General features: G+C 39.0%; 1 protein-coding gene across 5 annotated transcripts in view; it reads left to right on the top strand.

The window, feature by feature from the left end:
• axin1 (axin 1) overlaps nucleotides 1-12,441 on the top strand; it is a 71,885-nt gene that overhangs the window by 51,529 nt on the left and 7,915 nt on the right. For 3 of the 5 annotated variants that reach the window (XM_007908205.2, XM_007908210.2, XM_007908206.2), the window contains exons 5-8: nucleotides 2,672-2,809; nucleotides 5,623-6,173; nucleotides 8,774-8,950; nucleotides 9,758-10,003. In XM_007908205.2, coding sequence (XP_007906396.1) covers nucleotides 2,672-2,809; nucleotides 5,623-6,173; nucleotides 8,774-8,950; nucleotides 9,758-10,003 — 1,112 coding nt within the window. The remainder of the gene's footprint in view (nucleotides 1-2,671; nucleotides 2,810-5,622; nucleotides 6,174-8,773; nucleotides 8,951-9,757; nucleotides 10,004-12,441) is intronic. The other 2 variants (XM_007908208.2, XM_007908209.2) reach the window with 2 other exon arrangements.

Below are 12,441 nucleotides of genomic sequence, written 5' to 3' on the forward strand. Positions count from 1 at the left end.
AAGCTTTGTGTCTTAATTGATGAAATAACTTGAGTGTGGCAAACAACGCCTCTCTTAGCTGCTGTGTATAATGTTATATGGATGTATCCAAGTCTTGTTTTCCTGTGCTTCTAGCTATATCAAAAGTCAGTGCACAAATTCTTTGCTGAAGTAAAGAATCTCTACTAACAATATAATAGAAATCTGCCTTCTCACTGTTGTGTTTTAGGATAACTTTGAACCAAGGGTAATCAGATTGGGTCTAATTCCATCAGTACAGTCAGAAGTTCTGCACCAGAAACAGCTTGGGTTCTCACAGTCTTTATTCTCTTTGCTCAGATCCAATATGGCAAAAGCAAATCCACCATCAATCTAATCTTATTAAGGGAGTTCAGTTAGCTTTGCCTTTAAATTAGATTATTTTCATCCTTAAGCTGCAGAAGACTTACTCCTTAGCTTTGATCATTTGGCTGTGAATAGCTGCAGCGTATCGGGCAGTGACTATTCCCAGCTGTGCAGCTCTCTGTTCATTCACATTGCTGCTTTCACTGCATGGTTGCTGTAGAGAAGCCTTGCCTGAGCACCCTTATCTGGATGTAATTTTTCTCTCCCATCGCTTTTTTAAAAAATATATTGAGTGAGTATAGGTTGAATGTTCTGCAGGCTCGTTTTCTTTAATAAAAATTGTATCTGATCATTGCCTGCTACTTAAGTTCAATAATTGTTGAAGTATACAGCAAATGTTGGAGGTTTGAGTTCAGCTTTACCTTTTGTTTAATGTGCGTGATCTAACCCTTTAAGCACTAAATCATTTGGGGTACACTTTTATTGGTATTTCAAGTACAGTAACAGCTGTTACTGAGACAGTTGCTAAATGTAGTTGACATGATAAAAGCATAATTTGTTTGGATCAAGGGAATAGAAGAATGTCAGTGCAAAGAGTAAGAGGGCAAATGGTTGTAAACCCCTTTGGCTTTTTAAGTCCTTTATCCTCACAAATAGGATCTTCTTTTCAAATAGTGTCTCTAGTGGTAATGAAGCCTGGAGAAGATAAAGTGTAAACTCTTTGAGGATTTAACATCAAAATAGGACTCAAAGGCTTTGAGATGTTTCAAAAATGATTTTATTTCTTTGTTTAATCTGAGAAAAACATAGTTTAATAAAATGTATTTTTGAAACTGGAATCCCGATGAAATTCTGCACATTACACACACAAATGTTATCTAATCAGGTTCCCCATCCTCCTCATTCTTTTTTTCTAACAATATTTTAAAAGAACTTGTTCCGACATGTTTTAACCTGTTCTGGACAAGTGGCTATTTTCCTCCTTTTAAGATTGTATTTTGAAACTAGTTCATTAACTTGCATCCTTGTAATTCAACAGAGAATAATGAGTTTTGGGACTTTTACACCTCAGTGCATGATATTGTATTTCATGCAAATAATCACAGGCTCCTTCAGGCTAGTTTGCCAACAAGTAAAGGAGAACCAGGCTTGGTTGTAACTTTGAAAATGGATTATATTTAAACATTGGATATTCAGAAATGTAGTACTTACGTAAAATCCTATTTATATACACTACACATTGCTCTACAATGTGGAGCTATATCTCACAGATACTGAGGTCCAAGGTTCAACTACAGTTCTGCACTTAGTTAACTGATCTCATCTAAGATGGCTGAGGGGGGAGGGAAAGGGGGTACATTATTTGTCCCCTGGATAGTGAAGTTAACAGCAAAATCTATTACTGATCACTATTTGGTGAAAATATGTATGTGGATGTTGAATGAAGATCAGATAAATCCATTTTCTTCTTTTCTCTTTTCCCCTTCCCCCTGTGCTCACAAGTTGATGTTTTGGCTTTTTTAAAGAGCACATGTTTTGGATGTGTGTGTGTGTGTGTGTAAAATTCACTTAATTGGTATAATTTATTCTTCCTATTTTCTTGCTCACTGCTACTTTTTGACATATTTACATAATTTTTACATTTTAGCTCAGTTTTCAACTTGAAATTTTTTATTTGCTATTTTAAAGTAATTTACCATAGACTTGGAATACTGAAAGAAGAGTGGACTAAAATTCATCCTAAGTACTCCTGATTTCACAATGTGGAACTGGAAACCGTGTTATCTGAAACTCTTGGGGGGAGGGGTTGATTTCAAGAATGTAAAGTCCAGGTGCCTCATAAAATGTACTACAGATGTTTTACACAGAGGAAAATGCCTTGCTTAGAACTTGGTTTAAAATTGCAATCAGAGTAGATCTGAAGGCACTTTTGCATAATTTCTTTCTGCGCATTTTACCAGAGTATAATAATATGAAAATATGAATGATTTCCGTTACGTGATGGGACCCATCAAGTATTTTTGTCATTCTCCTCCAATTCATTGCATTTTACTATCAAACCTGAGTCCTGGATTTCTACATTACTCTTGGTAAATCAAAATAAATGGTGTTGAAAATCAGCACTTATTGTCCATAAATTGTTATCCTTAATGTCACAGCAAAATAAAGCTGCTCATCTTATAATGCTTGTACCTATTTTCTCATGTTATTTTTTTTAAAAATTCCACAGTATGGGGGATTATTTAATGTTGCATTGGATTATTGAGAGAATACTCATTTCATTGACCAAAGTTGACGTTAACAGATTACACACACTATTTGATCTTTAAACTTTTGGTCTTCCTAGCGTACACATCGGATGCCAAAAGACATCCATGTTGAACCAGAAAAGTTTGCTGCGGAACTCATCAGTAGGCTGGAAGGTGTGTTGCGAGAACGTGAAGCAGAGGAGAAGTTGGAAGAGCGACTTAAACGTGTGAGAGCGGTAAGTTTCATATGATAAGATCCTTAAAGAGAGCGGAACACAAGATGTTCCTTTAGCCTTTAGCCATTGTATAAAGCAATACTTTTCTGTGTTGATTTTGTTTTCACATATAAGACTATATTCTGTTTTTGCAATGTATTATTTGTTTTCTTTGCTGTGATATACAGTAGGTGTGTAAATGGAAGTGTACACAAGTAAAGATAACCAAGAACCATGACAAACTGGAACTAAAGTGAAATAACTGTACATAGAAATATTCCCTGGTGGAATTCGAAGCATGTGTATTGCAGAAAGCCAGTTCAGCAGTTGAAATGCAGATTGGAGATATTTTATACGTAGCTTTGAATCAAATTTTATTCAGCCTTCCCAGGAAGCCTACATGTCATCCAGTTATCAATGTATTTATGTATTTCCAAATTTAGTTGGTCTTGTATCCATTTTTTAAGAATTACGAAATTGCCTCTAATTTTGCACCTTTTTATATCATGCTTTACCATCGTGTTATACCACATGACTTCCTATTCCTTTGGCCCCTTAATTTTCTTAGTCAATCAATCACCTTTTCTGTAGTGAAATCGATTTTGCAGTGGAGCAGGTGAATACTCCTGGACTGTACCCCTGCACTTCCTTTATCCCTGTATTTTGTGGTATAATAGTTGTGTTTCTGTGGAAAATATGAGTTTTTCTTTATTGCTAGATGTGTCTTCAAGCAGTTAAATGATTTTTTTTAGAATCTTTCCTTCATTGTACTAGTTTTATGTAAGAATTCTGGTCATGCCACTGAATTGATGCAGTACTCCTATTTCTCTTTTCAGTTGACTCCTTTTTTCCTTTATAGTTCAGTGAGTGCCAGGCACACTCATGTACTTCTTCCAAAAGGCCATTATTGATGTGGGAATTTTGACCGAGCGTTGGCAGGCTATTCAACTCCAAGGGGCATCCAGCCCATTCCAACTTATTCTCAATGGATGTCCAAACATGAATACCTCCCAGCAGGTGTGTGTCTGCACCTGCTGGCTGATTTGTTTTACCTCTCTCCTTCTCTAACTCGGGGAGCTGAGGCCCATTGTAGCAGCCTAACTATTGCCCTGGTTAAGATCATTTAACTCACCACAGATTGGAATGGAATCCGTGACCTTCTGGTCCCATAAAGCCCAGTACTGCTCCAGGTGGTGCCATTACCCACAAGACCCATCTGGGAGCACTTATTTTCAGCGGATTGATTTCTTCAGTAGCCTGTAATTTTTACATTTAAGAACAGTTCAAGATTATGGTCTTGTGTTTAGATGGTAGAAATATCTTGTTCAAGAAAAATGTAGATGAATGGGACACTATTATTTCCTTTGAAGTCAGTGTCTAGGCGTTATTCTATTCACAGTAATTTGCATTGATTGTAAATTGTGCATCTTGATTTTTTTTCTGACAATCTAGTAAAACTGGTGGAAACATACAAGCCTCATTTAAATCCTGTAACATGCATTCCTTTTTTTAAAAAAAATAGAACAACAAATTACATTTGTATAGCGTTTTTTACATTGGGAGGATGTCCCAAAGCACTTCCTTACCAGAGTACTAAAATCAATCGTAAAACATGTTTGCTGTTTGCTCTTATATAGCATGTTTGCCAGGTGTTCATTTGTGCGTAGGTCTTTGATTTCAAATCAAGAATGATGCTAAGATTTCTTGCATGAAGAGGATTGTGTTTGTCTGACAAAGTCCTATTAAAGACATTAGTGTACATAAGTATTTCTCCTGGCTTATTTCTCAGTATTTACAGTATTTTTGTGGAAAAAAGCAACTGCTTGTCAGAAAATACTTTATGAATCCTTTTAAGCCTGACTCAATAATGCCACCTTCTGGCTGGTAACACAAACGTAATTTAAGTGCTGGTTACCCGGACGTTTTAGCTCAATTTAATTTCGCTGCCAGCAATTAGTTGTTCAAATATTACTCACTTACATTGTCTTAATAATTTATTCAACTGTTAAAATATAGTGTATGTATTTTGTATTAGTTGGACCTGACATTTTAGGGAGGCACCTGTGTTTCCATATTTAAATGGTTAGAGATCCTGCACCGGCAGCCAGTAGGATTTCAGCCAAGCTGTGTCTAGCTGACATAGTGTGGTGGAAATTCAATTAAAACAAAATCCCCAAGGGGAATATAATTCAGTCGAAGTTACAGGTATTTTTAGGTCTTGTAATTTTAGAACCATTTTACGTATTTATACAAGATTGTTTGTGGCCTACTTAGTTTATAAATAAGAGATGGGAGTATTGCTTTAACCTTCAAGAGTAAACTAGCACATTTAGCTCCCTTGCAGAAGGAGTGCAATTAGTCATTTTAAAGGTGATCATCGCACAGTTTTCCAGAACATCTGTGACTTCCTGACGTTAAAATTAATAGTTCTCGCTCATTCAGTTGCTTTCCTGGGTAACATTTTTAATTCTAATACTGTACTTTTAGTTCCTAAGCTATACTTTATTATTATTAGTTAAGCAATATTTTTCTATTTTGCATTCTGAAGTGATCAGATACAATATGAATTTGTTGTATGGTTTAGAGAAACCAGGGATAGTTTTTTTTAAAGAGTGTGTGCAGTAGATAAAGACTAAGATCAAATATGCCAGGATTGGAAACTAATTAATTTGAAAGGTTGCAAGGTTTGAAATGTACATCTAAAACCAGCGCCAGAATTTTGATGAGTGTCTTGAAAATTGATGAGCTTCATGTGAAACATCAAAACTGAGGTGAACCTGAGTATTGGAGCGTTCATTTAACATCGACTTCAACTAATTGGATTTTTCCAACAGGAGGAAGAAGGAGAGGATGGAGATGTCTCATCAGTGCCCTCTACGGTTAGCCACAAACTGCCACCTGCCCAGACAATGCAACACTTTAACTCTCGTTACTCTGAGATTGGCTGTGGTGGATTACAAATGCGTGATGCTCATGAGGAGAATCCAGAATCTATTCTTGATGAACATGTCCAACGTGTGATGAAGACTCCTGGTTGTCAATCTCCTGGACCTGGGCGACACTCTCCAAAGTCCCGCTCTCCTGACGGCTTATCCAGTGGCAAGGCAGCAGGGTTAATGGGAACAGTGCTACCTCCAGGGCATAAACATGCATCCAAGTCTGGGATGAAGGTAGAAGCTACCAACACGTACCATCACAAACATGTTTACCACCACATCCACCATCACAGTGGGATGAAACCAAAAGAACAAATTGAGGCAGAAGCCACACAGAGAGTCCAGAGTAACTTCTGGAATGCAGATTCACACCACTATGCAACAAAGTCACGGAACTATGCTGAAAGCATGGGGATGCCACCTAATCCAGTGGAACCTTTGAATCATGGGTAAGTAAACCCATCAACTGGAACTGTGGCTTTTTTCTGGTAGTCTGGTTTGCTAGTGATTCCGTTTGAGTTTCCTTATGGCTTACTGAGTAAATTTGAGTGTTTTAGTGCTGATTGACTTTGATCAAGAAGGATCCCAGATTTAATCCCGAGGTTGTGATAATCTCAATTGGGCAAAATATATTTGTCTTGGTGGTGGTGGGGTGGGGGGGAATTGTTCCAAGCGCCGCTGGATTTGGGAGGGAAACCAATCACCAAGGTTACCATGTCTATCCAGCGACCCCTGATAGAAATGCACATCTGTGAGAAAATGACATAATAATAATCCTTGCATTTGGTCCAGAGCCTTATTACATTGTTTCAAAATGCTTCACAGAGCATGCAAAGTGAATTGATTGTATATTTTGTGGGCAATAATGGTCTGGATCCATTGGAATGCCCTCTGATTAAATAGCTTACCAATTTTCACTATCTCTGCATCCATATGGTGAAATAATGGTGACTCCATCCGCATCTAGGCACTGAGAAAAGGAGTGAAGGGAAGTAAATCAGAGTTGGGAAATGGGGAGACTGATTTGTTTAGTGTATTTAATATATATGGATTTTTTTCATGTTTCAATACATTTTCATTATTGTAGCTGTAAATTTGTAGACTGTGGTTCACATACACCTGTACAAACATTCACAGGAAAACAATTACCCTACTCTGTTGGTATTTGAGGCTGTGATGTGGGAAATGGGTTCAGGGTTCCTGGCCTCTGTGGGTCAAACCTACTAGAAAACACCAGCAAGTGCTCTGTGGAATCTGGCATTAGTGTAACGTACCATTGCCACTTCCAAGGAAAAACTGCACTATTTGCTTATTCGCAAAAGTCTCTTGGCAGCTCCATATTAATATAGTAGTATAATATTTAGCAATTAAAAAAAATTAAAACCCATGTAGTGGTGCTTTATTCCTAGACAGGTTGAAAATTTCAATTGAGCATTTAACAAAATTCTACCTCTATTAATATATAGGGATGCATCAAACATCATTTATGCAAGTGCCTGAAAGTTAAATCAAGTGTGACAGAATATGCAGAATTAAAAGTGGATATTTGAAATCTCATTTTAAAATGATGCAAACCTGTTTCTGATTAACCAATTGTTTTGGGGCTAATCACATGGGTTATTGTCCAAGCATTGGAATTTCACAACATCATCTTGCATTATATAGTGCCCTTCACAATGAGTAATGTATTGGAGTGCTTTACAGAGGCAGTGCCAGATTCTGAACAGTGGAAAGGGGGGCCATGACTGTAGGCATGGTCAAAGTAGTAGTTCTTCAGGCAGCTTTTGAAGACAGATGGAGGAAGATGATGTGGCCAGATGGCTTTGCAGATTTTGGTCACCTGGAAGTTAGACAACAACAACAAATTGCATTTATATCGCACCTTTCATGTGGGGAGGACGTCCGAAGGTGCCAGGTTTTGCAGCCAAGCTGGGAGTTATAATCGAGGAGTGGAGGACAAGGCGGGTGGGGGTGGGAGGATGTCCGAAGGCATGGTCCAAGAGAAAGGTTTTGAGATGGACCTTGAAGGAGGCAAGTGAGAGGACAAAGGGCCTCCAGGATGAAGTTCCATAGGGTGGGGGCAGAAAAGCTGCAGGCCCAACAACAGCAACAACAAATTAATTGTATAGCGCCTTTCGCGTCGGGAGGACATTGCAAGGCTCTGGACAGTCAGGGATTTGGACCTGAACAGGAGTTTGGAATCAGGAGGGGTGGAGGGTAGGGGTACGTGGATGGCCGAAGATGCGGTTGAAAAGGAGGATCTTGAGAGGTGCCTTGAAGGAAGCAAGGGAGGGAGTAAGGTGAAGGGACTGTGGGATGGAGTTCCAAAGGGTGGGGCCAGAGAAGCTGAAAGCCCGACCGCCAATGGTGGGGTGGGGGGCCAGGACGGTGGACACTGAATAGATCAGTGCCCATCGTGTGGAGGGAGTGGTCAGGCTGGTGAGGTTTTCATAGACAAATCCATAAAGATTTCATTGAATGCTTTGGAAGTAAAGAAGTGTCTTCATAATGATCTTTGAAGCAGAGGAGTTGCAATTTTTGTTTGTGTCTTATCTCCTTTTCTTCCTTCTCATCTCCCCCCCCCCCCCCCCCCCCTCCATGCATGTCATGGTTATTTTAAGATGTTCAGTCTCTTAACTTGTTTTCCTTACTGGTGCATACACACTGACTAAAGTACCTCTGATTTGAGCTCTAGATCATTTATTTTTCACATAATAAGCAAATAGGGGGCTGTCTTTAAAAACATGCATGATTTAATTACTATAAATCTGCAGTGTGCTCTATTTTTGCTTATATTGAACATTTGTGATATGTTCTCGAAATGAAACTTTCTAAAAAGGAAATTATCTAAAATGTTTGAATGATTTGCTAGAATTCTATAAAATGTCTGTAATATTCATAAAATCAAAGTGAGTGATATGTGAAGTCAAATTTTCTAAATTTAATAGTTTTTAACGTAGAAGCTCAAGTGCTGTGAGCTGTTCTTTTACATGATAATCTCTGTATGAATGGAATTGCTCTATAACACTGACTAAATGTTGTTGTACAGTAGTAAGAGCAACACACTGTCGAAACGAAATGCTAAGAAGGCTGAGTTGGGCAAAGTGGATCCTGGAAACTATGAAACTCCGGCACCTCCAGAAGACCTTGAGCGGAATCAGAAGATCCTGCAGTGGATAATAGAAGGAGAGAAGGAAATTTATAGGCACAAAAAAACTCCTCATAGGTAAAAGAACCAGTCTTTTCCTGATTTTAATGTAATGTTTGCATTCAATTTTATATCATATTTGTCTATAAACTATTTAGCTACTAAAAATGCTTATCCATTAGTCCCAATGCTGAAAGCAACAAATTGCTTTTATTTTGTATCAGGAGGATGTCCCAAGGTGCTTGACAGTCGAGGGCTTGCACCCAAACTAGGGGATGGATTCAGGAAGGGTGGAGGCTAAGGGTGCGGGGTAGGGGGTGAAGATGACCGAAAGCTTGGTCAACGAGGAATATCTTCAGATGGGTCTTGCCTTCACTCGGGATTGGAGTTTGGAGCTGAAAGCCCAACCGCCGATGGTGGGGCCGAGCGGGCTGGGGTACGTGAAGCGGGCCAGTACTTGCTGAGCGGAGGAACAGGCAGGTTGGTAGGGTTTTAGAAGGCCACAGAGGTAGTGTGGGGCAAGACCGTGAAATGATTTAAAAGTACAGACAGAGATCTCTGGGGGATAGGGTTCACAGTAACGGGTCCCGGGACCGAGCCAGGGGGAGGGGGAGGAAGGTGACCAAAGGCATGGTTGAAAAGAAAGGTCTTCAGAAGAGACCTGAAAATAGGAAGGGATGGAGCGAGGCGAAGGGAGTGAGGAAGGGAGTTCCAGAGCCTCGGGGCATAGTGGCTGAAGGCACGGCCGCCGAGGGTGGAGCATTTTACTCATTAGAGCAAGCCTCGACAGAATTTGGCCCATACAACTTTGTCCTATTCTGTTTAAACATCAATAAAACTATTTCTGCATAACTAATGGCGAGTATTTCCTCTTCTGTGCTGCAGTAGTATAGGAGCAAAGAAACAGCCGAGTCATGATACTTCCAGACCCAGTTCAATCGAGAGGCCAGGAACCGTTCATCCGTGGGTCAGCGCTCAACTGCGAAATCCTGTCCAACCATCCCATCCATTTATTCAGGACCCAACCATGCCACCCAACCCAGCACCCAACCCTCTTACTCAACTGGAAGAGGCACGGAGGCGGCTTGAAGAAGAGGAGAAGAAGAGTGGCAAAGTACAGTCCAAGCAAAGGTGGGAGATGTTAATATAACATTTCATAATTAATATACAAAAGGGTAGTAACCTATTCCAGAGCTATCTATTCAAACAAGTGACAAAAAAACTCTAAAGCACATTGTTAAATGAGTAAGATTTAGCTTTGCATAGGGTAAAAATTTATATGTTGGATAAATATGAAAATTAATCTGTTTTACAAATTAACTCATTTTTGCTCACACCATTTAGAATATTTACTCTTAAGAAAAGAAGGGATCTTCTACATTTTGACATCCTAGCATTTTGTAAAATGTAAATTTAATTTGTCAACCTATCTGACACTTCCTCCTCAAAGGGCCCTAGCTCTATAAAACCTTATTCGAGTTACTGAAGGTCACAGACCAGAAAATGCAATTTAGTACAAAAGGAAAATGGCTCTTGCAGATTCCTCCAAATTTAAGCATTGACGATAAATACAGCTTTGAAACCAGAGATTCAAATTCAGGTTTCCAGTTTTGACAGATTTGCATCTGTTTACCCTTATTCTGAACTGTTCAGTAGTTCTTCACCCTGTTGTTGGAGCACACTGTTTCTTAGGAAGGGCAAAGGCATTATAAAAGCTTGCAGGACTTACCTGCTGGTTGAGAGATACAGTCTGAAGTTGATGTTGGGGCGGGTGGGGGGAAAGAATAGAATCATTCGGTACTTTTTGGAACCTATTTTCATGTTTGGCCATTTTCTTAATTGTGGTATTCTTCTCACCTTTCACACTCTTGCTCTTGACATGGCTTTTAATGAGCCCTTAGCTAGACCAGCTGAGGTTGACTTATTAGCAGATTTAACAAATTATAACTTCCCTTTGAGAAGAAGCTTTCTCTGATCTCTGTTCAGCACCTTTTCTGAAGCTGGGATCACAAAATCACCAATTGGGAAATGGCGGGAGAAAACGTCATTGTAACCATATGGCGCTTTATATTAGAATGAGCTTGATCTCTCCAAAGATGACTTTGTGACCCTCCAAACACTCCTGATCTCATATGCTGTTTCTGAGCATTTAAGTTTTAAAGAGGCAAGTTGAAACTTCTAATATACAACGTGTTTAAAAGTATTAAACATTTTCATTAATTTTTTTTGGTATTTACCAACATTTTTACAGACATTTCTCTGTTAATAAAAAGGCAAAGCCAGTTTCAACCATGTGGTAACAGTATCATACAATACAATTTTTTGAAAACATTTTTCAGAAAGATGGTTAGGTTACTTGTTTACCAATCGTAATATTTGGAAATGAAATGACTGAACTATATTATCTTAGAAACCGCGTAATTCTCCAAATTGGAAGTACTTTTTATATAAATTTGCTAACCACTTGAATTGGTTCTTAATGACTTTCAGTGTACTTCTGAAATTCACATTGTTGCATGTCTTTGTAATAGCTCGTCTGAATCAGAATAAACCTTTTAGGTTGGCATAACAAGGATGTACTCCAGTCTTTATATGATGGGAATGTGATCTACTTAACACATTTTTACCTAGAAGAAATCAGCAATTCTTTATCGCAGTGAAGTTTATAAACAGTGAAGATAGATAGCAAAGCAAGCTTCTGATGTTTGAGGTTAATCGCCTGCTGTGCAGTTGCTGTGAATTTCAATGACAATTAAAAGCAGTGGTAAGGCTATTAGTGAAATTGCTAGATTTAATTCCAATATTTTACCTTTCTCTCTTGCTCTCTCTCCCCCACCCCCCCATATGCATGCACAATTAAGTGGAAGGACAATGGGCAATCTTTCTAGGCTTCAAACTGTTACTGTGTACTTCCACAAACTTCTTGGCGGCTGATAAGGTCTGTGTGACTTGGAGACCGTATTTACAGAGCAGCAAGTATAATGCCCTATTAAAAACAAAGATTTGTTTGAAATCCATTTTTTTGCCATATTTCCTTTTCTTTGTGGCTCCTCTCAGGCTGACTTTTACTGAGGTACAGCTCCACAGCTGTGAGATCATCTTTGGGTAAAGCAGCTGAGTGACTATTTCTACATTTGCGAGTCTAGGCATTGAAGCTTGCCAGTCTAGTTAGTGATAGTCAAGTCATACCAAGCCCAGTCTTGTTCTTGGTTGACTTGCCCACACGTTCACTTGCTAGGATGAGGTCACTGGACAGCAATCAGTAGTGGAAATTCTGGCTGATGTTTCTGCTCTAATCAAGTGCTAAGGCCAATTGTAGGTTCCAGTGGCTGGCCTGGCTAACAAACTAACTCTGCATAGATTGCGATTGAACCAAAGACCTTCTGGTCTGTATAGTTTAGTACTACACTAGCTGGTGACTTTATCCACTATTGGGGGGACCTTGGCTTGACATTTTTTATAGGTTCTGGAAACTTGTGAACTGAATGTTAGAGATGAATCACTAATTTAAATTTCTAAGTTCACTAGATCTGTGAAAATAAAGTAGCTTGTCTCAAATTTGGCTAGCA

The sequence above is a fragment of the Callorhinchus milii genome, unplaced genomic scaffold (genome assembly GCF_018977255.1).
Source record: "Callorhinchus milii isolate IMCB2004 unplaced genomic scaffold, IMCB_Cmil_1.0 Scaffold16, whole genome shotgun sequence".
Lineage (NCBI taxonomy): Eukaryota > Metazoa > Chordata > Chondrichthyes > Chimaeriformes > Callorhinchidae > Callorhinchus > Callorhinchus milii.